Below are 27,449 nucleotides of genomic sequence, written 5' to 3' on the forward strand. Positions count from 1 at the left end.
AAAACAATAAAAAAAATATGAAAAGAAAAAGGCAGGAAGGGAGAGCGTCCCAACCGGAGAAAAAACAGAAATTTTTGGAGGAACCCATTCACGGTCCTCGACCTATCGTTAATCAGTTCCTTTGTTTTGCAAAAAAATGTTTACCTTGTAAGGTGTTGTTGGATACTGGTGCAACTGGTCCTGTTTTGTCTGCTGTTTTTGTTGATAGTTTTGAGGTCCCGAAGGTGAAACGAGACGTCCCGGCCCGGGTATTTGGATTTACGGGAGAAGTTATGAAGGGCACGGGACACGCCTTTACACAACCATTAATTATAATGTCAAGGGGGCATCAAACACAGTTGTCATTCGAGATCGCCCCTCTCCCACTTGGCATCGATGCAATATTACCGAACTGGTGGTTGAATGAACACAAGCCAGTTATAGGGGCAAATGGGGAAGTTACCTACGATGGTGAGAACTGCAAGGGTCGATGCTTCACTGACAAGGAACCTCAAATAGAAATGGACGAGGGTGTACTGGACGATCCGGAGGCCCAAGTCATCGGTAGCATCTGTCTCTTGGAAGATGAATCGGTCAACCTCCGCGAAACTCTTCCCTCTTGGCTTCATGGGTTCCTTAAAGTCTTCCTACCATCGGAAGCAGACAAATTACCACCACATCGATCTTACGACCATGCGATAGATCTCGAACCAGGGAAACAGCCACCATGGGGACCCGTTTACTCTTTATCCGAAGTCGAGCTGAAGGTGCTTCGGGAGTACCTAGACAAAATGTTGCGATTGGGAAAGATTAGGCCGAGCAAATCCCCAGCAGGAGCTCCAATCCTATTTGTGAAAAAGAAGGACGGTAGTCTGCGACTTTGCGTTGACTACCGTGGACTTAACCGTGTGTCCATCAAGAACAGGTATCCGTTACCGCTTATGGACGAGCTGCGAGATCGAGTGGCAGGCGCGGTTATCTTCTCGAAGATTGACCTGAAGGAAGGTTATAACCTCATCAGGATCAAAGAGGGCGACGAGTGGAAGACAGCCTTTCGTACACGGTACGGGCATTTTGAGTACCTCGTCATGCCTTTTGGGCTGGCAAATGCGCCGGCGACCTTCCAGAATATGATGAATGATGCGCTGAGGGAATTCCTGGATCAAGGGGTAGTAGTATACCTTGATGATATCCTAATATATAGCAAGTCCCGAGAGGAACACAGGGAGCTGGTCGGCAAAGTACTTAGTAGGCTACAAGAATACAACCTGGTCGCCAACCCGAAGAAATCGTTCTTCGAGCTCACCGAAATCGAATTCCTCGGATACATCCTTGCCCCAGCAGGCGTCACCATGGCACTGGATAAGGTTATGTCTGTTACGAATTGGCAAGCCCCGCGTAGCGTTAAGGAAGTACAGATCTTCATGGGCTTTGCCAACTTCTACAGAAGGTTAATCCACAATTTCTCCGGGCCTTCGAAAAACTCAAAACCCTATTTACGTCTGCGCCGATCTTGGTACACTTCTCTCCAGATCGCGAGACTATCGTGGAAACGGACGCAAGTGATTTTGCTATTGCCGCAATTCTATCCCAGGTTATTGACGGAAAGACTCACCCTGTTGCCTTCTATTCTCGAAAACTTAACCCAGCGGAACTCAACTACGACGTCTGGGATAAGGAGATGTTGGGAATTGTGTCAGCCTTCAAGCAATGGCGTCACTACCTCGAAGGACCTAGCCGAACGGTTCTCGTATATACGGATCACAAGAACTTGGAATATTTTTCAACAACCAAGGTTCTTAACCGACGACAGGCAAGGTGGGCTGAATCTTTGGCGGAATTTGACTTCAAGATTATTTACCGCCCGGGAACCAAAAATGGGAAGGCAGATGCACTATCGCGACGGCCGGAGTACCGTCCTGAAGGGGGAGGCACGCTTGGGAAACAGCCGATAGACAGGTTCTTTAAGCCCGGGCAGTTGGCCGAGGAAGAGTTTGTGGTATCAGCGGTGTCGCTTGCCTCCAAGGGGGTGATTGACTGGTCTAAGAATTTTCTTGATCATGTCAGGCAGGCGGCATCGGGAGACCCGATATGGGTAGGAATGAAAGAGAGAGTTGAGCAAGGGGAGAAGCTGGGGGAACTGAAGGATATTGCTGAGAAAGACGGGCTACTCTTCTATAAGAACCGACTCTATATTCCGGCAGACGACCGTATTAAGATCCGAATCGCACAGGCAGAACACGATTCGAAGGTGGCAGGACATTTTGGACAAGATAAAACTTTGGAACTCATCACGCGCAACTTCTATTGGCCAAAAATGAACGAGTGGATTGATGATTACGTTCGGTCATGTGACGAGTGCCAGCGCAACAAACCCAGCCGCCATAAAAAATACGGTGCGCTTCTACCACTGTCCACGCCACATTCTGTCTGGCAATCGATATCAATGGACTTCGTCGTACAGTTACCGGAATCAAAGGGATACAATCAAATCTGGGTAGTAGTCGATAGGTTCTCAAAGATGTCGCACTTCATTCCCTTAGTAGCAGAAACGACCGCGCAGGATTTAGCAAAGATATTCCTCGGTCAAATCTGGCGACTCCATGGGCTGCCTCTCGACATAGTTTCCGACAGGGACGCCAAGTTTACTTCAAGTTTTTGGGCATCCCTTATGGAATTGTTGGATGTGAGGATAAGAATGAGTACGGCTTTCCACCCTCAGACCGATGGGCAAACAGAGCGAGTCAACCAAACCCTCGAGCACTACTTACGAGCGTTTTGTAACTACGAGCAAGATGATTGGGCAGAGCTACTCCCGTTGGCAGAGTATGCTTACAACAACTCGGTTACCACCGCCACGGGCCAATCTCCGTTCTACACCACTTACGGTTACAACCCAAGAACCAACTGGCCGACGGAAGCCGAATTGGTCAACTCAACCAGTGACCTGTACGTTCACTTCATACGAGGAGTTCATGATTCCACTCTGGCTCGCTTAACAGATACCAGGGAGAAGATGGGGAAATACTACGATCGGAAAAGGGACGAACCGCCTAACTTCAAGGTAGGAGACATGGTTATGCTCAATGCGACCAACATCAAGACTCGTCGCTCTACCAAGAAACTCGACCATAAGAAACTCGGCCCGTTCAAAATTGTCCGACTAGCCGGCAAACGAGCCTGCGAACTGGAACTGCCACCGCAAGTCAAAATCCATGACATGTTCCATATTGAACTCTTGGAACGTTACCGACAGAGCGGTATACCAGGCCGCGAACAACGTCCCCCAACTCCCGAAGAGGTCGATAAGGAAGGAGAGGTTTTATACGAAGTGGAAAGTATTGTGGGAAGCCGGAAGAGCAGAAAAGGATTAGTAGAATATCTGGTGAAATGGCGGGGTTATTCGATGAGCGACTGTACTTACCAAGTCATGGACGTTATGAACGAAGACGTACTTGATCTAGTCCGCGACTTTCATCGAAGGAACCCCAAGGCTGTGAAGGACCAACGCCTGAGACTATAGAGGTACCCCACGGGGCTAAGTCCTTCCCCTCCACAGACACCACGGGTGATATGTGGAGCAGGTTTACTGGAACCATAGTCTGTCAGAAGATGTCCCGAGACGTGACACCCTGGAAGGGGGGTAAGCTGTTACGGGCATGCCAAGCATTTACGGAGTGAGAGAAAGGCTAGTAGATACCCCTATACCCTTTAATACTAATGGCAACACCACTATCAACTCCGGTTCGCACCTACGAGGTACGGTGCGATCAATATGCGACCAAATGCGGAGTTGCGGTTTTCCTAGTTAAAAAACACGTTTCGACCCCAATAATAACCCCCGGAGCGTCAAACCGCCGGAGGGGAGTGTTTTGGTACCGGTGGATATATGAGGGACAGCTGGAATCAATCGGATCGAAGATCGGACCGCTCGGAGCGAATCGGCGCAAGCTGCCAGCCGACCGAGTACCTATCGGCGGTACCTGTGGGCATGAGAGGACTCTGCTATGTGGGAAAGCGATGTGGGAAGAGGCCTGAGTAGGTAGCCTTGCCGTCCGAGACCTCCGAATAGCCGACGCTGACGATTATCCACCAGACGGCCGATGGGGAAGAAACATCGACAGGGAAACGTGCATTAGAGTGGATAAATAGGTTGAGGGGTTTCAGCGGGTTTAGGAGTTTGGGTTATGGACTTAGGAGTTAAATGTTCTTGGTTGTTTTTCAGGGTCTCGGGCAGGCCCCGAGTGTATGCTGTATTATTAGAAGACTGGGTCCTCGAGACATAAGCGAGGGATATAAATACTGTGTCATTCACTGACTAGCCAAACCATCATCGGCGAAATCAGAGTCTTAACAATATAAATCGTTGATACGCGAGTTACAACTTTATTTTGACTATACTTTTGGAATTACTTTACTCTATCGTGACTTCGAACTCTACCTGAACTATTACGTCGAAGACGGTCGAACATCAAACGCTAACTCTAGTGAATCTCTGTTGATAACGTAGCTCGCGGGGCCCGTATCGGATCAAGGAGAATCATACTCGACGTTGACTGAAGAGACCTTGGAGACTTCTACCTTTGTAGCTGTTAGGCGAACTCTGAGCTCTGCGTAGTGTACTCTTGTGGTCTGGTACGCATCCCTCACACTAGGGAAGTCTACAATAAGCGAAAGCTCTACAGCAATGATTAAGCTTACACCTGAGCGGCAGCTCATTCATGCAGGTCCTCGGTTGTGTGGCAACCAAGGCTGCAGGTGTTACAAAGGCTTTGACTAAGGGTGGTTGCCTTGGGTATCGGAAACACCTGCTGACGCTTAGAGAAAAGCGGGGTAGCGGTGGTATTGTTTCCGGTACTGAGGGAAGGCCCACCGGAACTTAGTAAGGAGTTAGGAGCAGAGGATAGAGGCCTTCGGAGTATAAGTACTCAGGTTCATTCTCGCCCTTCAGTCCTGTTCTCTCAAGTCTTGATCAGAAAGAAAAACCAAGTTCTTATCGGTAGCAGAGCCCTTAAAGATTATTGAGTTCTAGAGATAGTATCTTTGAATAATCTGCAACCTGATTGTCTATCTTGCACGGCCGTCTCTATTCTATACAATTCTATTTCTCTTAGAAAGGACCCCCGTTACAGATAATCTTTAAGGCTCAAGTCACCTTCAGATTATTCTTCCTCTATACAAAATGTCCGCCCTCCCAGCTCCGGATGCGCCCCTGCAAATTGAATGGCAGCCGGTGCCCCTCCAGCTTGATGCCACCGGGCAAACACAGCTTGTCAAGAAGCCCAGGACCGCTCTACAGACCTACATTCCCGGCTGTGAGCCTGCCTGGCAGGATACCGACGAGATTTCCGTCCAACAGTTCTTCACAGAGCTCCAGACCTACCTCCAGCACAGCCTGCAGAATCAGTTGACCCGGGGCAGTCAGGCCCTACTCATTGTACAAGAGCGCCAGGCAGCACAGAATGCTCTGATGGCAGAAGCTCTTGAGTACATGAGGATGGAGGTCAACTCTGTTCAGGAAGAACTCCGGAAGTATGTGGAGAGAGATGAACTGAATGCCGATGCCATGGAGATTGAGTGGACAAACCCGGCTACTCCACCAGACTTTGTTGCCGAGATACAGAAAGCCCTTGATGAAGGAAGACTGGTGGTGGGTAGACCAGCAACTCCAGCACCAAATCCGGTCTCCAGGTCCTCTTCCAGAGCAGCTACCAGGACAATGCAACGGAAGACTAGCCCCTTTGCAGCATTTCCGGTCCGATCCACTAGGAGAGTTATTCCTATTGTGCAGCCAGCGGTGGGGGCTTCACCTTTACCACCTAGCCGCTTCGGTGGAACACACCCACTCCTTGGAGGAGCTGACCGATCCTTTGATTATGAAGGAGAGTTCTTCTCAGGTGCAGGCCGAGGTCCTCCCAGCCCGCTAGCCAGGAACCCAGGAAGGTTCACCATGTCTGGGGCCGCGCAACCAGCAGCAACTTCACCACTGGCTAGCAACCCGGCACCAGTAGCACCTGTGGCCCCTCCTGCTCAGGCCGCCGCTCCCCCTCCAGCTGATGTGCAGGGTGGAAGTGGTGGAAACCAGAACCCCCCACCTCCTGCGGCCCGCGCTCCCGCTCCTGGAGACTCAGACAGTTCTGACAGTTCAGACTCGGAACCAGAAGGTGGTGATAGAAGAGGCTGGCGGAGATACCTTAAGAAGAAGTTGGAGAAGCAACAAAAGGATTTGTTTGCTATGATGTCCCAGCAGTACCGACCTCCGGGCGCCTCTCCCTCTTCTGCTACTACCAGGGCCCGAGAACCAAAGGCACCACCACCCTCCAAGTTCCAGGGCAAAGCGGAGCAAGTGGAGACCTTCATCGGGCAATGTGAGAATGTGTTCTCCATTGAGAGCCTGTCATTTACCTCTGAGGAGGTTAAGATCCGATATGCAGGCAACTTGATGGAAGGAGAGGCAGCGATCCGATGGTATGAGGCATACCACAATTCGATTGATCAAGTCTCCGCCAACCGCCTTGCTGGGATGCCGGTGACTTTGGATCTGAGATGGAAGCGCTGGGATTCCTTTGTGGATGCTTTTAGAGCAGCCTTCGGTGAAGCCATCTCTCGAGATGATGCTGTAGCCCAATGGAACACCCTTACCCACACAGCCCCAGGAGGAATTGATCTCTTCCTGAATACTATTATTCAGCTGATGTGGAAGACTGGCTATGAGGGTCAGTTGGTGGATGATAAGATTCATAATTCCCTCCTCCCGGACCTAGGCATGAGTTGGGCTCTTTTTAATCCCAAGCCAAAGTCTTTGATGGAGCGGATAGCCGCTCTAAGAGAGTTAGGGCACACCCATGAGAGGTACCAAGGGATAGCAGCTGAGAAAGCGCACCCTCGGACCAAGAAAGATCCTCCCGCTCAGAAGGACCAGCAGCCTAAGAGGAAAAGGGAAGCTGCGAGCTCCTCCAATCCTCAGAAGACTCCTGGACCTAAGGATAAAGCGGTGGAACTGAAGGGTATCCCGGGGGATATTCTAGAAGAAAGAAGGAAAGCAGAAGTATGCTTGAAGGTATGACCTTCCGGTACTCCCTATTGGTAGAGTGCATAGGCTGACTTGGGCAATAGTGCGGCAAGTCCAGACACAAATGGACCGATTGTTGGTCCAAGGAACCTACTGTTGTCCGAGTGGCAGCAGTGAGAGTACAAAAGCGGAAAAGAGGGAATGGCAAGTCCAACTCTCAGAAGAAGGCTAAAGTGGCTGCTGTAGTAGCAGAAGATCCACTTGTTGTACTCCCGGAGGTTACAGAAGATTTTGTTTTTCAGCCTGAGCAAGACTCGGACAATGAAATCATCTGGTAGAAAAGTGTCTGTTTGAGTCTATGTTTACTAGTTTTCTTTTATATGGGTTTTTCGGTTTCTATGTTTCTCTTGAATAAATTATGATTGTGTTTCCGCCTATTTGATTGCTCCAAGCACTCTGAGGATGGGTTTAAGACCCGAAACAGCTGGTCTGTCAGTGCTCTACCAAAGTTACATTTGCTACCAAGACACTTCCAAACCGCTGCTGAAAAGACCACTACACAATATATCTGCTATGTTATCGCTTGAGAATAGAACCAAAGGATCTCTGATCTTAGTAGTGCCCGAAGCTATTAGCTATGTTGAAAAGACAGAGAGAAACAAGTTCAGAACCCGCTGTTAAGCAAAGAAGGTTGGAACAGAAGCTTCTCTCCTTACCAGTACATGGAAAAAGACCTATACTGAAGGCAGGACTGTCATGGACGGTCAAAGGAAAGGATGAAGGCGCCCAAGGGTCTTTCCTGTTTGACACCGGTTGTACAGGAGCAATCCTCAACCAGAGTTTTTCCAGGAAGCATGGAATTCCCTTAGTGCGGCGGGATCAACCTCTGACAATGTTTGATGCTCAAGGAGATGTCATGATGGTAGGAGGTGAGTATTACACTCACCCAGTCCGCATGACTATGGGAGATCATAAGGAGACACTCCGATGGGAGGTGGCTACATTGGAAGAAGGAATGACCGGTTACCTGCCAATTAGTTGGGCTAGGAAGCATAACCCGGACATCAACTGGGAACTCAACACCATGAGCTGGAGGAGTGACTACTGCAAGCAGAATTGTCTCCCAGCGGCCACCAAGATTGAACTGATCTCTCCATACCAAATGTTGGAAGAAGAAGAGACAGTCTATCAATTGGTTGGTTCAGTATGGCATGATGAGGACGGAGGTGATATTGCTGAGAAAATACACCACCTATACCGGGATTGGGCTGATGTGTCCAGTCAAGAGAAGATTGAGGAAATGCCGCCGCATTCCCATAATGATTTGAAGATCAAACTCTTGCCTGGCACCGCTCCCCCATTTGGCCCGCTGTACCCATGTTCCGCTCCAGAGTTGAAGGCCCTCCGAGAGTACCTGGACAAAGAATTGTCTTCAGGAAAGATCTCTAGATCTAATAGCCCTGCTGCGGCGCCCATACTGTTCATTCCTAAAAAGGATGGAACATTGCGGATTTGTGTGGACTATAGAGGATTGAACAAGGTCACTGTCAAGGACAAGTACCCGCTGCCTATCATGAGTGAGCTCAGAGACAGGTTGTTCAAGGCCAAGATCTTCACAAAGATAGACCTGAAGAACGGCTTCAATTTGATCAGGATAGCAGAAGGTGATGAGTGGAAAACCGCTTTCAGAACCCGCTATGGACTGTATCAATATAATGTGATGCCATTTGGTCTATGCAATGCTCCCTCCGCCTTCCAGGCAATGATCAATGACGTGCTAAAGGAACTACTGGATGAAGGAGTGGTCGTCTATATTGATGACATCCTCATCTACTCGGAGACTGAGAAAGAGCATGAGCTACTGGTCAAAAAGGTATTACAGAAGCTTAGGGAAGCTAAGCTCTGTGCCTCGATCAGTAAGACATCCTTCCATGTCCGAGAAGTAGAGTACCTAGGCTATCATATCTCGGAAGAAGGAGTATCTATGTCAGAAGACAAGGTGGAGGCAGTTAAGGAATGGCCAGTCCCTGAGAATATCAAGGCAGTACAGGCATTCCTCGGATTTGCAAACTTCTATCGCCGCTTCATCGAAGGCTTCAGTAAAGTTTGCAAACCATTAACTGACCTCTTGCAAAAAGACAAGAAATGGTATTGGACGGCAGCACATGAGCAGGCCTTTGAAGAACTCAAGAGGCTGTTCACAAGCGCTCCAATCCTCCTTCATTTTGACCCTAGTAGGAGAACGGTGGTCGAGACAGATGCCAGTGATTTTGCCAAGGGAGCGGTGCTCTCTCAGTATGGGGGTGATGGGAAGCTACATCCGGTGGCATTCTATTCTAAGAAGTTCTCCCCTGCTGAGATCAACTATGACATTCATGATAAGGAAATGGGAGCTATTGTAGCCTCCTTCCGGGAATGGGAACACATGCTCAAATCTTGTGAGCAAGAGATCACGGTTTTTACAGACCACAAGAACTTGGAGTATTTTAATTCTACCAAGGTTCTCACTAGGCGGCAAGCTAGATGGTCTGAAGACCTCGCAGGCTACAATTTTAAAGTTGTCTACAGACCGGGAGAAAAGAATGGCAAGACTGATGTGCTATCTAGGCGCTGGGATCACCGCCTTGGAGAGGGAGGTGAAACTCTGCAGCCGGAGCCACAGATCTTTTTTAGGCCAGGTCAATTGGTTTTGGATCCTGCAAAGCTAGCGGCTGTCAGGGTGAATCAATTGCAGAATACATTCTTAGAGCGCCTATACACGGCTGCTAAAGAGGATAGTTTCTGGCAGGAATTGCACCGCTCCCTGGTTGAAAGGAAACCAAATTTAGACCAGAACTTGTCGGTCAAGAACGGTCTCATCTTCTACAAGAATAGATGGTATATACCCAAAGACAAGAAGCTTCAGATGGAAATACTGTCCGATACCCATGACTCTAAGCTGGCTGGTCATTTTGGCCAATTCAAGACACTAGAGCGGGTGAAAAACAACTTCTTTTGGCCCAACATGGATAAGGATGTTGAGGAATATGTCCGGAGCTGTGACAGCTGCCAGAGGAATAAGACCTCCAGACATAAGAAGTTTGGTATTCTCCAACCGTTGGAGATACCCTATCGGCCATGGACTTCCATCTCTATGGACTTCATTGTGGGATTACCGGAATCTAGTGGGTTTACAAAGATCTGGGTAATAGTGGACCGTTTTTCGAAGATGGCACACTACATCCCTCTTCCTACCCTCAATAAAACGGAAGATTTGGCTAAGTTGTTCTTGAAGGAAGTTTGGAGACTCCATGGTTTACCTGATGACATAGTCTCGGACAGAGATAGCAGGTTCATCTCTCACTTTTGGCAATCTCTCATGAGTCTCCTCAATGTGAAGCTGAAGATGTCCACATCTTTCCACCCTCAAACGGACGGCCAAACAGAAAGAGTTAACCAGACCCTGGAACATTACTTGCGGAGTTATTGTTCATATCAACAGGATGACTGGGCAGAACTTTTGCCTTTGGCAGAGTATGCATACAACTCGGCGGTCTCTGAGTCTACCAAAGTATCGGCTTTTTATACCAACTATGGATATGAACCCAGGACCAACTGGCCGGCCCCAAGGGAAGGAGTAGAATGGAACAATCCAGCGAGCGAGGTCATGATATCTCAATGGGAATCTATCTGGCAGGCTATGAATGCCAGCTTAGGTAAAGCTAGATTAAGGATGGCTCGGTGGTATGATGCTCATGCCCTGGCACCGCCCGAAATCAAGCCCGGAGATGAAGTAATGTTGGACCGGCGCAATGTGCAAACAAAGCGGCCTTTGGGAAAATTGGATCAGAAGAAGATGGGACCCTTCAAGGTCTTAGAAGCTATTGGTACCCGTGCCTACAAGCTCTCTCTTCCCCCTCAAATGGGAATCCACCCGGTCTTTCATGTCTCTCTTCTGGAACCTTATAGAGCACCGGTAGACCCTGAGAGAAGAGTTCCCCCACCGGAACCTGAAGAGATTGAACGAGAACAGAACTGGGTTGTCCGGGAGGTAGCTGATAGCCGGGTCAATAAGAAGAGGAGACGAGTGGAATACCTAGTGCTGTGGGAAGGTTATGAAAACGAGGATGCTACTTGGGAACCTTGGGAGCATCTCAAGAAGAGTGCTGAAGAAGCCCTTCGGGATTTCCATATGAGGTATCCTAAGAGACCCAAGGACAAGCGGATTGTTGGGGTGTAGTTCTTTCCTTTAGGTTTTTCATTTCCTTGCATATTACGGAATTTCTTGTCATATAGAATGGACGGTAATAGAATGGTTATAGATCTCGGAGACCAAGATCCTGGAAGAGGGGAGTAGTGTAATGGAGCCATTTCAACTGTCTGGTGTATGAGTACACACAGGGCCCGGTTACATGCTGAGAGTTATTGTTAGAAGCCAGTTGCGCGGTGATATGTAAGTACCGGCAGTGTGGTTAGCTACCAGTTGTTAGAGTAACTACATTCCGGGCGCTAGGAAGAGGATCTATTCATGGGAGCAATGACTGACGAGTCTATGTCTCGCCAGTGACTAGAAGACCGACCAGAGTGAAGCTCTGATTGCCCTGTGATCTTCTATATTCTCTGAGCATTGAAAGTCCGCCGAAGGGGCAGGGACTATGCTAGGGAAGTCTACAATAAGCGAAAGCTCTACAGCAATGATTAAGCTTACACCTGAGTGGCAGCTCATTCATGCATACCCTCGGTTGTGTGGCAACCAAGGCTGCAGGTGTTACAAAGGCTTTGACTAAGGGTGGTTGCCTTGGGTTTCGGAAACACCTGCTAACGTTTAGAGAAAAGCGGGGTAGCGGTGGTATTGTTTCCGGCGCCGAGGAAAGGCTTCACCGGAACTTAGTAAGGAGTTAGGAGCAAAGAATAGAGGCCTTCGGAGTATAAGTACTCAGGCTCATTCTCGCCCTTCAGTCCTGTTCTCTCGAGTCTTCATCAGAAAGAAAAACCAAGTTCTTACTGGTAGCAGAGCCCTTAAAGATTATTGAGTTCTAGCGATAGTATCCTTGAATAATCTGCAACCTGATTGTCTATCTTGCATGGCCGTCTCTATTCTACCTGATTCTATTTCTCTTAGAGAGGATCCCCGTTACACCTGCGAGCCTCTGAAATGAATAAAGAACCAGGTGGCAAGAATCCTAAATACATGAGGAAAACGAAATTTTCAACCACAATCAATGGAGTTATTACTGAACAGGAACAGCTTATGGTATTCCCTGCTGAAAATGCTGGTAACAATTATGCGGGGCATCCTAAAGGTCTCCAAATTGTCTTGACTGAACGTGGTCTGTGGTTGGATTCACTTAAGCTGGATTGTTCGATGAATAACTGCCCAGCTTGTAAACTCATTGAAAGACAAAGAACTGCGGCAGTAAAGCGAATTATTGCAGCATGTCAAACCAGCAACTGTACTGGAAGAAACAAATGCTATGACTGCAAAGAACAATTGAACTCTGAATTCCCAAAAATTCGGAAATGCGCTGAATGCACTATCCTCCAAACCCATAAGGATGACCCCACCAAAAATGGCTGTTGTGCACGCAGAATTATGACACTCAAGCCCGATTTTCAGGGCCAAAAAGGTATGCTGCAGGAGAAGGTTGAAGAGATGGGGCATATGATTTTATTTTATCCAAAGTTTCATTGCGAATTAAACTGGATTGAGTATTACTGGGGAAGGCCTAAAAAGTATGCAAGAGATAACTGTGGATACAGTATCGAGGCATTAAGAAAGGTGGTTCCAGAAACGGTGGAGTCAGTCACAAAAGAGCTCATTGGTAAGTATTTTAGGAAGAGTCTTCGCATTTTGAATGCATATAAAGATGGGCTTCAATATAGTACACCAGACTTTAATCGGACTGTGTATAAATCAAATCGAAGAGTTAGAGAATTGGATAATTGAACCTGCTTTTCTCAAGTCCCCGCTCTTTTTCCAGTAATGTATATACCACTTTTCTCATATCAATATAAAAAGAAATTCCTCCAACTTAATGGCCGTATATGTTGGTCTTTCACGTCTGGAGCTATAGCGATAGTATATTTGAATAATCTGCAACCTGATTGTCTATCTTGCACGGCCATCTCTATTCTATCTTATTCTATTTTCTCTTAGAAGAGACCCCCGTTACATGGTATCAATGGACTTGGAAGATTTGTAGGAAAAATTACATTTTTGAAAAGCTTTTTGTTTGAAATATAATTGCAGGCTATTTTGACTTGATACCCCTCGGATAGTAGTAGGATACACTGTTATGACATGTTTCATATGTGATGGCCTTTGTTAATAATGTAAGCATCGCCGGTGGCCAAACCTCATCACCCCATGTATATATGGCCAAAAAGTGTGAAAGAAGCGTGGCTTCTAAAGATGTTAATAAGGTTGTTGGTAAAGTCATTTTTAAAGTAGTCCAATTTCCGCCAAAACCACTTTCACTCCGCCAAAATATTGAGATTATGAAGCAAAATGTATGCCATTCTCGACGAACTTACTGAATATTATTTAATACTTTTTTGATACACATTTCCCTGCCCTCTAGGGATATAGATCTGGTCCTGCATATTCATTTCAAAGGAACCACTCAAATTTTCAACCCCCGGACCTGTAATACTTTACCAGATTTTACTATATCCCTGCTAGGTCCAGGCCAGATATTTCTATGAAATCTGGTCCCTCTATATATCGAGCTTCTCTAACACAACCTCAATCGCTAACTAGCGTTCTATTCTTCTTTGGCCCGGATATGTCACGATTGGAAAGTTGAATATGTGTGGCCACTTGATCATGGATAATAGTCTAACAACGAGTGCAATCTCACTGAAGCATATATCAAGTGTACCAACTAAAATTGCCCACCGAGAGACATAATTGAATTGTTTCTGAGTAAACCGAAACGAAGTCAATCACATCATAAATGACTGACGAGATCATGGACATTATACTTTATTGAACAAACATCATATGCGAACTACAATCTGTCGTCAGAGCGCTGGTCTGGCTTCGTACAACAGGTATCTACCCCTCCACTATCTTCTATGTATAATGCCCGATGATTAGGTTACCACTTGGTCAAAGTTCGTAATTTCCAAACTGTACGTTGAGTGGGTTTCCTATTGAACGGACTTGAGGTAAATGGTTAGCATGAGGGCTGGGACAGACAGGTTACGATTTATCTGAACCTGAGGTGCATAGGAGATTCTCAAATATCAGGTTGAACAACTAACGGTGACAATCTTTGAAAACTGTGTCTACTTCCTACATATATATCACTCATAGGCTTTGTTGATTCTACCCTCTACTGTCCCCCCCACTACATCCACCCCCCTGTTTCTATTCCAATTATATCTACATCTACGTCACTTCTGTATCAGAACATACTCAGCAGCTCGTATTGCCCATCACCTCCTGTATCTGACGTCTAGTGACAACATTCACTCAGTCCCGCTCCTGAAACAACCTTTTGTGTTTGGACAGTTCAACATTCTAAATTATTCTTGGTCGTATAGATTCCGATAGGTTCAAACAATTTCCAACCGTACACCCGACATCTATTCTTCTAGGCTCAAGCTAATATAACTCTATCCGGGATAGCAATCGAACTAAAACCTGACGTCCTATCAAAACCCCCTACAACTGGAGATGACAAGGAAGCAAGATCAAAAGCCCGTATATGCGTCCGAGCGTGTACAAGTTGGAGAACATTCATTCGACGACACAGCTGAAGGAAGGATAGAGGCTCTCTGTCTCTTCATCGCTGAGGTCAAGTCTCTATATTCCAACCTAAATAAAGTCCGATTGAATATGTCGGCGCTATGTGGTGAGGTGCCTAGCATAGTTTCCCTTGAGGAGATAGATGTGAACAAGAGAACTATAGATGCCGCGATAGAGGAGATCTATAAACAGTTGACAGAGTTGGAGGCCGAGAGGTATCGTCTCATGGCTATAGAGAAGGGATATCTGGGTGATGATGAGGATAACATAGCAATTGAGTGGTCTTGAGTATTAGTGCAACTTACTCACGATATAGGAGTTGGTCTTAGTTGGTGCAATGGCTTGTGATCTTGGGATTTCAATTGTGTGTGCTGATCATGATTGACAGTAGAGTATCAAGTTCCTACTCTGTACGGAACTTTTGTTCGAGCTTACAATGAGACGACGCTTATCCGAGTATATTAACGTTAACCAGTATTAGACTTGGTCTTACTCTTTCTTGTACATTTATATCTTTCTACTATCACGAACTTTACTTTTCCATTATTTTAAGCTAGACCTCAAGGCTTGATCCGTTGCGCCGAACCTACTACGAATGTGTACTAATGTTGGCTCCCGGCTGGTTCACGATATCAAAACCAGAGGGTAGTTTGACATTTGATAGCCTTTCGATTAAGAACGGCGCGAGGGACCGTTAAGAAAATTGTAGTTATTTCTTAATTACAGCCTTATATCCTTTTAGTTCCCTTCTATCTATTCCCCGGTAGTCATTTCCACACCGATTAATCCCCTCCATTTCTCCCATTGACCTTTCGAAAACTCTGATTTTTTTCGTAATTTCCTCCAGCTGTAGTTAGACCTTCACGGCTAGATAGTATGTCGGTAAATACCTCATAGAAACACCCACATTCCACACTTCCATCAACAGATTTTCCTGTCATCCCAGGCATACCCTGTTCGGATTCCGAGCCTCTCAATGAAAGAGACAGCGAAGGTATTCCATGTCTTGGGGATGAAGTGAGCCTGCCTGCCTACCTGTCAAGTATTGGGAGGTAGCTTAGCTTTGAAGGATAGCATCCGATTTCTTTTCCGTCTCGATGCCAAAGTGAATGGGGTGGCGGTGACAGGCATTTTTATAGATTTATGATTTTTCAGTTTGGGCAGGAAGTATCTATGCGTCTACTCCGTATATTTTTAGGACTTTGATGCTTTGGTTGATGCTTTCTTTCTGTCCGGTGGAGTAGTGAGATCGCGCGCGCAGGAAGCTTTTATTCCTTCGTTACTGTACGAAACAATGTACGATTTCTAGAATCCAAGAGAAGATAGTGAGGAAATAGTCCAGTGGACACAAGTTTAATCTTCACCTCGTCGATACATGGGTTTATCACCCTCCATCAGTGCGGAAACCATCACAAAATCAAGTGCTTCAGCCCTCGGTAGAGATATACCCTTCGGCGTTTGGTTGACTGTGAAGAATAAAATAAAGCAGATTACGGCATCTATAATCTAGTTCCCATAGCATATAACTCGTTATTGTTGTCCCAACTCCATGGATGCTTCGTTGTCTGGTAGATGTGTCAGCGATTTACTGGTCACGTGCACTTCCCCCTCACCTGATTACAAGATCTTCTACCAAACGTCTCCGCCCCCAAGGATCTAAAGACTTCGCTGAAGGAAAGGATGCATCCGGTACGTATTTAGCAATCATGGTACCCCAGGGTCATGTTCTGAGAAATCTGTACTTTTCGATCCCAAAATATCTCACCCCCCCCCCCGGGGGGCATTGATCATGATCATTGCATTGACTCTCCGTCACGTGCAGTTCCTCACGTGCACTTGCTCTCTCTTCTCAAGAATCGGGGCCTCTACACTTCAGCAACCATTGGGTCGTGAGCTTAGCTGGAGGCGGGGATGTATCCGGTACGTCTCCGAGAATCGAATCGCATCCTCAGACAATCCTACCGGTAGATTCGTTGTTTTTCGTCTTAAAATCTTATTTTTTTCTATCTAAACTTCGCTGTTGGTAAGGAGGAGGTGAGGTACATCGTTGGGGAGCCCAGTTACGTGTACTTCCTTCTCCGCAACCGTAGCTTCAGTGCCTTAGCTGAAGGCGGCGATGCGTCCGGTACACTCTGAGAAATCTAGTGGCACTCTCGGACGTGTGTTCTGAGAAATTGGCGTTTTTGGCCCTCAAATATTTTTCCTTTGCTGTTCGCGGTTTCCCGGAATAAACAAATATTGGAGGCACCACGTCACGTGCACGCCATCCCCCTTTCCGAAAGAAAAGGAAAACGGTATACCATTTTCGTCCGCCGCCAGAGCTATAAAGACTTCAATGGCGCCGATGATGTATCCGGTATGTCTGCAGTCAGCTAACGGTACCTCTACAGAAAAAGTCTGAGAAATTCGTCGTTTCTAACTTTTTCTTTTGCCATCCCGCTTTCTCTGATGGTGAAGAGGGTTGGTAAATATCAGACACGCGCTCTCCGAACGGAAAGAAAAGATGTGAACCATTTATATCCACCTCCAGGACTATGTGGCATTTGTTTTTTTGGCGCGTTAGGAATGAATGCCCTCCTCCCTCCAACCGTAAATGAAATCCCAAATGATTTATCACCTCCGCCAGCACTGTAAAGACCTAGCTGAAGCCGGCGATGTGTCCAATACGTCTCTGGTTAACTAACCGTGCCTCTCCGAGTTAAATCTCTGAGATTTGTGGTTTATAATCACAAAATATATATGCGCTTGGGGGTCATTCGGAATTCGTTGCTGGTTCGGAGGTGTTAGAGGTATCCAGGTCACGTGAATTTCCCCGCAGTTCAGAAACAGTTGAAAACAGTATACCCTTCCACTGCGCAAAGAGAGGCTCAGAAGCCTAGCTGAAGGCGTACATAAATGCGGTACATCGCCAGTGACCTAATGGCACCCCCGGGCGCGTGTTTGGAGAAATACGTTGTTGTTGGTCCCAAAATATCTTTTCGCAGTAGCAGCCATGACCGAGGATGGTTCTGGGAGGCTACGTTAGGCTCGCACTGCTTTCGGGGCGAGACCCGATTACTCTCTATCTCCACCACGGCTCGTTTCAAACATTAGTGGAAGGTGGGAATGAATCCGGTAAATCTCCGGCAATCTCATCCCGCCCTTGGATAATCGTACCGGGAGATTCGTTGTTCTTCGTGCTAAAATAATTTTCCCGGGCGTTTTTGCTTAGGAATAGGGTTCGGAGAGAATAACCAAAGTTCTCGAGATCTTTCCGGTCCGCGAGAGAGAACTTCCCATATCCACCACCGGTCGTTCAGAACCTTAGCGGAAGGTAGGAATGAATCCGGTACGTTTCCAGCTATCTAACCGCACCTCGAAGTAAGAGGTCTGTGAGATCTCTTTTTTTCGTCGCTAAATAGCGTTTGCTGGGTTGGTAAGTTACAAGAATACTAGACGGTGGACAACGAATTGCTCAAACGAGCGCTTAATGGGGCAATTACAGAACTAAGTCCGTATCGTACCTAATTTTAAGTTCCAATAGCTCTAGACCCTGGAATTGTGTAGAGCTCGGTAGGCTTTTAACTTGAGAGACATTCGCCGGAATCACAACTTCTCACTCGTATTGTGTAATCCAACACCCCCCTCATTTTTTCTTTTTTTTTTTCTTTAATTCATTAATTCAACACCCAACGTCCCACGCGACATCAAATCCCGGAAGTATGAGAAGTTCAATGACATCTCTACTGAAACGCCTGAAAAAGTCTTGTTTTTCATCTCCGGATATCTTTCTCATGGTAGCAGCGGTTTCAAAGGTCGCTCTTCCCCGCAGCGCAATGGATAGCCCCCTACGTTACCTATATTCCATTTACTTCTGGATTGCCCGAGAAACACCGATATAACCCGAGCAAGCCAGTGGTATCTCACAGTAACTTTCCAGAGCGTTTGGTGTTCCCTTTAAACTTTATCGTAACCGTCTGTCGCCTCCCCCATAGTGATGGGCATGAGACAAAACCCGGTGAGAATTCGTCTCCAAGCTTTGAACAAGACAAGACGAGACCATGTAAAGTTGAATATGTAAGATCTCGAGACTATTTTGTAAAAGTCTCGGGAGTTTCTTTTTAAGGGAAAATTATTTATTTCGACCATAATGTTCGCGATTATAAATTAATAACCCTAACCCTCTATATTCTTCTCTGTTATCGCCTTGGAACAACGATCTTCAACCGAAACAGTCATCTCAGAATACCTCCATAGTAGTGGTATAGGATTTCCTCACCTACAAACGCAAAAATAATATTTGTCCTCAGGAACGTTAAGTACCTCAGAACACTTTCTTGGCGATACCACCAGATCTCCACCTCCGCACCAGACCCTATTGCCTTTAGTACGCCTCTCTCTAGTGAAAAAGGGCGGTGGCTAATCACGAAATATCACTCGAGACCATGTCTCATCCAATAAAGATTGTAAAACTACCCCCCTCCCCACGACCTGACCCGAACAGAAACCTTCATATCTCGCCCATGATAGGTTTCAAAGTTTAGCCCAAGGCGGGTATGATTCCGGTACGTTTCCAGGAACGCAATCCACCTTTAGGGCATGTTCCGAGATATTAGTGTGTTCGTTCTCAAGCATTTTTTTCAGTTGCATTGTTATTCGTAGTTAAAAGGGAAGACCAAGAACGACGAATAATTATACCATTCTGCACCCGAAAGCTTAGCGGACCAGTGGGTATAAATCCGGTACGTCTCCAGTAAATCAATGCCACTCCTCCGGGTGTGTTCTGAGAAATTGGTGTTTTTTGTTCCCAAATATCTTTCAGTGAGATTGATAGCCGGAGGTTATAACCACAAGTGCAGCTACTACATCATGTGCGAACGACTCCTTGGAACAAACATACTTCATTTCAATCAGGAGGGGCCGAAAAGTTTATTTCAGGTCGGGGATGAGTCCGGTACGTCTCCAGCATCATAATGGCACCCCCAGAGACGTGTTTGGAGAGATTGGTATATTTCGTTGCCAAATATTTTCCATGGCATCGTGTCTGGCTGGCTATGACTGCTGAGAGAAAACCCCAAGAATCATAAATCAACCAGAGCAGAAATCTCCACAGCTCCACAACCATACCTATAAATGATTAGCTCAAGACGGAGATGAATCCGGAACGCTGAGAGCGATCTAATCGCACCTCCGGAGACGCGCGCTGAGATATTAGCTAATATTCCGTTGCTGAAATATCATTCCATGCCTGGCCATGGTAGCTGACAAAAAGAGCACGAAACAGCGGGGGACAGAAACCTCTATATCTCGATCAATGGAGCTCCAAAAGCTTCGACCGTTGCGGCGGTAAGTCCGGTAGGATTCCGGCGACCTAATCCGATTTTTATATAGTTGTTCTGAGAAATTAGTATGTTTCGTTGCCAAAATACTTTTCCACGGTATGGTGGTTGACGGTGGCTATTAACTAAGGAAAAACCCCAGATCGACCGTAACAGCGAGCACAGACGGAAAAGCGAATCATCTATATCTCCACGACCACATGTCTAAAAGCTTAGTTCAGGGCGGTGATGCATCCGGTACATCTCCAGCGTCTAGCTCGCACCTTTGGAGAGGTACAAGAGATTAGTATCATTTGTCGCCAAACACCCCCCCCCCCCAAAACGCATAGCGGTCGGCTGGCGAGAAAACAAAACCTCGAACCAGGAATCGGTGGGAACACAAACGTCGATATCCACACAATAACAGCTCTAAAAGCTTAGTCCAAGGCAGGAATAAATCCGGTACGTCTCCAGCAACTTAATCGCACCTTCGGAGGCGTGTTCTGGGAAATTAGCGTATTTCGTTCTCAAAATATTTTTCTCAACCTGGAGGGGCAGAACCACGGGTATTCTGGTCACGTGTCCCCGCCCCCCGAGACCCCACCCCGAGGCAAATAGAACATCTTTTAGCAACAAGATTAAAGACTTGAAAGCTTATCTCAAGGCGGGGATGGATCCGGTATGCATTCGGGAATCTAATGCTGCTCTTCCGGTCTTATTCTGACAGAATCGATGTTTTTGTTCCCAATAGTTTTTTCTGTGGCATCCTGAGTTCGAGGGGGTAGACGAGGATCTTGAGCTGTGGTAGTCACGTGCACTCTCTAACTCTCCACGCTCATGAAACCGGTGATCATACAACTGCAGCAACAAGTCTTGAGTAGCTTAGCTCAAGGCGGTGATGAGTCCGGTACGCAGTGAGGAATCTAATGGCGCTCCTCCGGTCTTGTTCTGACAAAATCGTTATTTTTCGGTCTCAAAGAGTTTTTCCATGGCTTTGGGGCCAGCTAGCCATGGTACCTGACATGTAAGCCTTAAAACAGCGGCGTGCCAGAAACCCCCGATAGTCAGAAAACCAGATATCCCCACAAACACAGACCTAAAAGCTTGATAAAGGGTGGGAATCGATCCGGTACGCCTCTAGCAACACAATACCACATCTACAGGGATGTTCTGGAGAAATCGATATTTTCGCTCCCCGATATTCTTTTCCGTGGCATCCTCGAGGTAGGGGACTGTCTGTGCCCAGGGGCCACGTGCATCCCCCATCAAGACGGACAATCTTATATCTCCCCACTGATATGTTTAGGAGCCTAGCTCAAGGCGGAAATACGTCCGGTAATCTAATGCCACCCGGGCCTAGTATTCTGAGAAACTATTATTTTTCGTTGCCAAATATTGTTTTCGCCGCATGCATTATGATCTGTCCTATCCTGGTCACCTTGCGGAGAAAGCCTAAAACTAGAGTACAGATCGACCGCCATGGCGATGATTTCTCTAGAGCGGAAAATTCTATATCCAAAGTTATCATCATAGACACACAAGCTCAGCAGATAATTGGTATTCGTCTCATCCTTTACCGGCAATCCAACTCTACATCTGCGGTGGTGTCTCGGGAATCGTAGTTTTCTGGTCCAAACTAGTTCTTTCTAGAGAATTAGCGGCCATGGGAAATTAAAAAGAACGAACAGGTGCATATAACACGCCTCCACCTCCAGTAATTACTACAATCTACCGATTCCGAGCTCAATAGGATCGAGAAGCCATCTTTTTGAAGACGACGTTCCCCGGAAATAATTCCCCTCACCCACATGATACTCTCGGCTGCGTACTGTCGGTACCATTTCCTCTGGCCGTCTTGATAAATATGAGTGAACACTAATATAGGGTTAGGGTTCCTTGGTCACGGAACAGAGGGGTAGAACCGGCGATGGTGGTGAGGGAGTTACTATGTATGGATGTCTTATGCGACTTATTGGCTTGGTTGTTTGTCTCGATTGACTTCATAGAACTTGCTCCGGCTGCTTTTTTATTTCTTTTTCGATATGTGTACTACGAAATTACCGATGTTTTCATTTAGATTTTGATATATGATATTTTATGTTTGACAGAACCACTTATTCCCTTTAACTCAATGTTTCTAAAATATCTGGATTTCAATTCAAAATCCCTATGATTCAGAGAATGTGAGTATCGTAATCGATACAATTGAAGGTAAACCCCTACTCACGCAATCCGCTCCAGGGAAATTAAAATCACATATGTATAGATCATCAATCATGCAGTTGCTCGAATAAAAAAGAAAGAAAAGACTATATACCCCAACCACACACCCCATCCCACTATGTACTCCTCCCCTTCTCCCACCCCACCGCTAATCTGACCTCGTACCCAGTCCAGTATTTTGTGGTTGCTGTGCAAAGACTTTCTGCGAGAGTTGGCGCAACCAAATATTTACCAAACCTTGACACGTGACTGCCAAGAAGTTTGTAGTGGGATCGAGCTCACCGCTAATCCTCCTCCGGCTTCCTCCCACACATAAAATGCTGTACAATGTACGAATGCACCTTCCCACTCCTGACCTCCTCCACACAGTCATCAATAATCTTCCTACACTCCTCCTCGCTCATTCCCAGCACCCTCGTAAATATCGCAATCCCAAGCGCCTCAAACCCGCTCTCACTGAGCAGCTGCGAGTACGCGCCGACCTTCTTCTGGAACGGGTCTTTGGCCCATGTGCCGATGGGCTGCTTTTCGAGCTTGGTGCGCAGGTCGATGAAGCCGGCGGTTGCCATGAGTGTCGGGAGGGCGGTGGGGGTGAAACGTTGGTCTAATATAATGGGGGTTAGTATTTATGCGGAGATTTTTTTTTTGGGGGGGGGGGTAGTACCGGTCTTTTCGGTGCCCTTTTTGACGAGCTTGTACCAGCGGTCCATTTCGCTGTTTTCGAGAGTCTTGTCGTCGCTGTAGAATTCCATAGGGAATTCGCAGAGATCGAGCCAGCCGCCAGGTTTCAGTGCCCTATCATGCTAATGTCAATGATTGCCTAGACATAAACCTTCGTATACGCTTCTGCCACTGTGGCTAGAGAGTGGGAAGTCCTTAGAGGATGTATATCAATTCCCGGGAACCAAACTTATCTTATTCTGTCATTGATATACCCCCCCCCCAATACTTCTCACCCGCTAGTGCAGTCCTCGGAGCCATGTTCCCCTTTCGCATGTAACCTCCGATACCGCCCCCTCTCCTTCATTCTGAAGAGCCGATATTCCGGGACCTCACATACCTATAGCATTGCTTTATTAAGCCATCCCAGTCCCTAATCGAACCACTCAAATGCCTGATATGCACAATATCAAATACCTCCTCCCCGAACGTCCACTCGCTCTCCGCATCATCCACCTGGAACGACACATTTGGTGGGACCCACGACGGCTGTATCGGGCTCAAATCCGTTCCAATCACCTCCGCGCTCGGCCACTTCTCCCCCGCATCGATCGCCCAGATGCCCGTCCCGGTGCCGAGATCTAAAATCTTCTGCGGGTTCTCCAGCACGGGGCAGAAGAGCAGCTGATTCGAGTCCGTGGACTGGTTGTGCCTAGCGTGGAACATGCACATGATGTGGTGGTAGATGTCGAGGCGGTCTTGCTCCTTCTCGTCGTTGGGCAGATTGTAGGTGCCGTCGCGGAAGGCGTGGTAGCGGCGGCCGTTCTCGTAGCGATAGGAGTAGATAGAGGAGGTGAGGGAGGCGGTGGAGTATTGTCTGCGCGGCGGGGGGTTAGCAAATCTGGATCAAGGGACTGGTTATCTGTTTTGGGGTGAGGCGTACGAGGCGGTATCTTCGGTGTCGGTCGCGGAGTAATCAGGACGTTTGTATTCCTGCAAAAGGTATGTTAATTGAGTTCATGGCGTGAGGAAAGTTTCCACAGGATATCCTCAGTAACATTGAGTTTATGATGTCAGAAACGTTTCCATAGGAAATTATTGTTCAAAGCGAGCAGTCTAACAACACTCCCGACAGAATGGGGGCAAGGAAGTGTACTTTATCAACTTCAATATGAGCATCGGCGCTGGGCTTCCTGTCGGCCATTGTGGGCGTTCTTCTTTTGGTTGATGAGAATGCGATGGTGGTGCAGAAATCGATGTGACGGTAAAAGGAGAGAGAGAGGCAGTTGGCGGGGATGGGGGGGCAGAAGTATATTCGCCGGAGCACAGCTGGAGACAAGACACCACCACCCCAGCCAAATCCCTTCCCTCGCTCCCTCGCTCCCTCGCTCCACTCCGCAACCGGGCCCACCTCAGGGATGTCCTCGGCTTTCCTGGTTCCCACTAGACAGCTTTCCAGGCTGGGCACATATGCATCCTTTATCCCAGATCCCGGCAAAGTCTAATTGCATGTGTAAAAGCTTCCCAAAGAACTGGTGAACTCCACCCGACCCAGACTCCCATCGGATCGCCATGTGGTAGAGCAGCACGGGCCCCATTAGAGGTGATGCAGGGCGTCCAGATAGGCAGTCGCTTTGAGAGGGGGCAACGCCGACAAGCGGGGGATAGTCTCGATATTGACCTCCTCCTCTGCATCTTCGAGAGCGTCACCGAGGGGGCGTATGTATCGAGTGTTGGAAACGGATGAAAAACCTGCCCATTAGAAGTCTGATTACAAAACCAGATAAAAATTCACTTCCTGTAGAGCTACTTCTCATCCCCGACACCAGCGATAATAAACGCCACCGTCACCACGCATGCCACACTCTCAAACCCGGGCAACGTCGCTCCGCGAACCCCTGTGTTTCTGCAATAAAGGCGCCACCATTATTCTTCAGCTGACGCGCTTCTGTCGACCCCTGTCTTCCTATGGCCGCGAGCGGTAGCGACCTAAGACACACGCGCAAAACACGGTTTAGCCGGCGGAAGATTGAACACGCAAACGCTCACCGACAGGACGTCTAGCGGATGCCATATGCTGTATGCCGTCACAATCGATCCGATACGCTGAATTCTGGCGGAAACAATGCTTTCCGGCTTGGCAAATTTCTTGTCAATGATTGATTTCGATATTTTTTTACTTGAAGATTCCACGATTGGTTCATCCGGTCTTCGTCTGTCCTGTTTTCACGCCCCGACGCGATATTGCTCGAATATTTCCGGTAGCGAGCATATCTCCCACAATTACAACGATATCGATACGGCGCTCGCTCTCTTGACATTGCCATATTTACCTCAAACGTAAAACCCACAAAAATCCCTCGCCAACATATCGTCAACGAAACCCTCCATGCCACACAGCTCAAGTGCTATATCCCAATCCTTTACCGCGCTCGACTCGATCACCACCCTCTCCACTCCCGCGCTCCACCGCGCCATCCCCCAACCGCCAAAATCCCCCGCCTCCGGCTTCCTGACCCCAGCAAACACTTACTTTGGCGCTTTTAAATGACCAATGCCATCCTTGTAGCAAGACATCGTGGCCGAGTGGTTAAGGCGACAGATTAGAAATCTGTTTCGTTCGCGAGCGTAGGTTCAAATCCTGCCGATGTCGTTTGTTCTTATCATTCTTCAATTCCATGTTTGATATCCTTTTTTGTTCAAGGTGTAGGTTGGTGGTGGTGGTTGTTACTTTTGTTTTTTGTTGTGGTTGAACTTATACCACACTACCGATGTCAAATTCTTCCACTACCTCGAACAAAAACATTGATCAATTTCCCAAGCTACAGTCGCAACTCGATGTGCGGGATACCAAAAATCCGGGATACCAAATCGATTTTGCAGTAGAAAAAATACAGTCGCGCCTCGAGGTACGGAACCCCGGGTTAAGGAATATTTACGGTAATGGAATGAATTTGAGGATTGTTTTTCGCCTCACCAAAAAAACCTCCGTATAGGGATTAGTGTAGTGGATGAAATCTCCAAATAAAACACCCCTGTCACACCTCTGTTCCCATACAAACTGAATCTGCTGTAAGGAATTATCACTCATAAATTTTTACCTGATCTCCCCAAATTTTCTTGAAATTCCTCAATCGCAGGTGATTAACCACTTCCATCAGTCTCTGCATATCTCACACTCCACCATTCCATTTATGGAGTCACTAGCAACCTATCGACGGCAACCCCCGAGCCGCTAACGCTAAGAAAAGAAAACAAAGCGTTAGTCACAGCAACAACCACCCGCGCAACGTGAAAAATGAAACAGAAAAAGAGCAAAAAAGAACAAGGCCCTAATCCGGGATTGAACCGGAGACCTCCTGCATTTAAGAGAACCCAAAGCAGGAATCATACCACTAGACCATCAGGGCTTGTGGTCGGTTACTGTCTCGGGGGCTTATGGATTTTGCTGTGTAGTGAGATGACTGTGGAGGCGCGGGTTGGGGGCGGGAGCGTTTGAGGCGCAGAGGGCTCGGGTTTGGAAAGAGGTGCGGCGATCGGCGAGACGGGGCCCCGCTGTGGTCAGACGCGCAGGTTTCGTTGCTGGGAGTTCGGCCGACCGATGGATGTTCGCTTCGGCTCCGCGTTCGGCCCGAAGCAACGGCTGGACATGCGCATACTGAAGGGATGGGCCTCGGAAATTGACAATACTGAAACTCTCGCGATATCCCTCGGAGAATTCACGCTGATAACCTCCGAATCGGCATTCACTCGGTTATTTTCTTGTCTAGGAGACAGTTATTTTAGTTTACCTCGTCACGGAAAGTCAAGGGTTTTTGAAGAGGCTGATTGCGATGGTGGTGGTAACTTGGAAAAGTAAGGGCGCGTTTGGGGGAAGTGTGGTTTAGAAACCACGTTAAGCAAAAGTCTTGTTAGCACATTGCTAACTGAGAAATATTAAAACGGAGTTTTGGTCTGCCAAACACGAGCTCAGTTAGGTGATTTTGTTACAGTTTTTGGTGGGGGATGTGCGTTGCAACGAGAAAAAATAGGTGCTGTAAATCCCCCACCACAGACTCCGAACAGAAAATGCTGCCTCGGATATCGAAAAGACTTTCATGTTGTCAGAATGAAACTTCCGGTTCTCCACAAGCGATTGATAAAAGAATAAAGAAAGTGAGAAGTTCCGTAAGGTAAAAAAACGCTGATATCATACCCAGGACAGCTGTACGTCAATCTTTGGTAGTATAGTGGTTAGTATACTCGCTTGTCATTGACAAACCGCGAGTGACCGGGGTTCAATTCCCCGCCAGAGAGTTGCCCATAACCCACATATCGGCTGCGATGGATCGCATTGATGATGGGTAAAGCTTTTTTGTTTCCGACTGCTAGGGCTGCTGTTTTAGTTTTGAAGGATTAATTGGTAGGGTCAAGATTTTGTGATAAGTTCCCTGTTCGCCAAATACGAATTTCACGAAGGGTTGGCTTTCTGGCTCCGGAAAGCCTCTTGATCCGGCTCATATCATGTTGAATGAATTATCAGCCCCAGACCGGAGGAGACCAACGT

General features: G+C 47.3%; 8 protein-coding genes across 8 annotated transcripts; 7 read left to right on the plus strand and 1 right to left on the minus strand.

The window, feature by feature from the left end:
* Positions 1 to 17: 17 nt before the first annotated feature.
* Positions 18 to 1,391, plus strand: H6S33_008040 (uncharacterized protein; the record flags this gene model as incomplete). Its single annotated transcript, XM_044839383.1, has 1 exon — positions 18 to 1,391. A coding segment is annotated over one exon (1,374 nt), but the record flags the coding sequence as incomplete, so codon positions are not given.
* A 35-nt stretch (positions 1,392 to 1,426) lies between these two features.
* H6S33_008041 (uncharacterized protein) lies at positions 1,427 to 3,502 on the plus strand (the record flags this gene model as incomplete). The annotated part of the gene is made up of 1 exon (XM_044839384.1): positions 1,427 to 3,502. A coding segment is annotated over one exon (2,076 nt), but the record flags the coding sequence as incomplete, so codon positions are not given.
* A 1,659-nt stretch (positions 3,503 to 5,161) lies between these two features.
* H6S33_008042 (uncharacterized protein) lies at positions 5,162 to 7,039 on the plus strand (the record flags this gene model as incomplete). The annotated part of the gene is made up of 1 exon (XM_044839385.1): positions 5,162 to 7,039. A coding segment is annotated over one exon (1,878 nt), but the record flags the coding sequence as incomplete, so codon positions are not given.
* A 56-nt stretch (positions 7,040 to 7,095) lies between these two features.
* H6S33_008043 (uncharacterized protein) lies at positions 7,096 to 7,329 on the plus strand (the record flags this gene model as incomplete). The annotated part of the gene is made up of 1 exon (XM_044839386.1): positions 7,096 to 7,329. A coding segment is annotated over one exon (234 nt), but the record flags the coding sequence as incomplete, so codon positions are not given.
* A 299-nt stretch (positions 7,330 to 7,628) lies between these two features.
* On the plus strand, positions 7,629 to 11,210 carry H6S33_008044 (uncharacterized protein; the record flags this gene model as incomplete). Its single annotated transcript, XM_044839387.1, has 1 exon — positions 7,629 to 11,210. One exon carries the CDS (start codon positions 7,629 to 7,631, stop codon positions 11,208 to 11,210), a length of 3,582 nt encoding a protein of 1,193 aa, XP_044688235.1.
* Positions 11,211 to 14,603: 3,393 nt separating this feature from the next.
* Positions 14,604 to 15,011, plus strand: H6S33_008045 (uncharacterized protein; the record flags this gene model as incomplete). The annotated part of the gene is made up of 2 exons (XM_044839388.1): positions 14,604 to 14,678; positions 14,731 to 15,011. Coding segments are annotated over 2 exons (356 nt in total), but the record flags the coding sequence as incomplete, so codon positions are not given.
* Positions 15,012 to 22,527: 7,516 nt separating this feature from the next.
* On the minus strand, positions 22,528 to 24,107 carry H6S33_008046 (uncharacterized protein; the record flags this gene model as incomplete). The annotated part of the gene is made up of 5 exons (XM_044839389.1): positions 22,528 to 22,847; positions 22,908 to 23,038; positions 23,304 to 23,780; positions 23,847 to 23,896; positions 24,060 to 24,107. 5 exons carry the CDS (start codon positions 24,105 to 24,107, stop codon positions 22,528 to 22,530), a joined length of 1,026 nt encoding a protein of 341 aa, XP_044688237.1.
* Positions 24,108 to 25,292: 1,185 nt separating this feature from the next.
* Positions 25,293 to 25,454, plus strand: H6S33_008047 (uncharacterized protein; the record flags this gene model as incomplete). The annotated part of the gene is made up of 1 exon (XM_044839390.1): positions 25,293 to 25,454. The coding sequence occupies one exon, from the start codon at positions 25,293 to 25,295 to the stop codon at positions 25,452 to 25,454; it is 162 nt and encodes a 53-aa protein (XP_044688238.1).
* Positions 25,455 to 27,449: the final 1,995 nt, after the last annotated feature.

This window comes from Morchella sextelata (genome assembly GCF_020137385.1).
Source record: "Morchella sextelata strain SCLS chromosome Unknown scls_25, whole genome shotgun sequence".
In the NCBI taxonomy this organism is placed as follows: domain Eukaryota; kingdom Fungi; phylum Ascomycota; class Pezizomycetes; order Pezizales; family Morchellaceae; genus Morchella; species Morchella sextelata.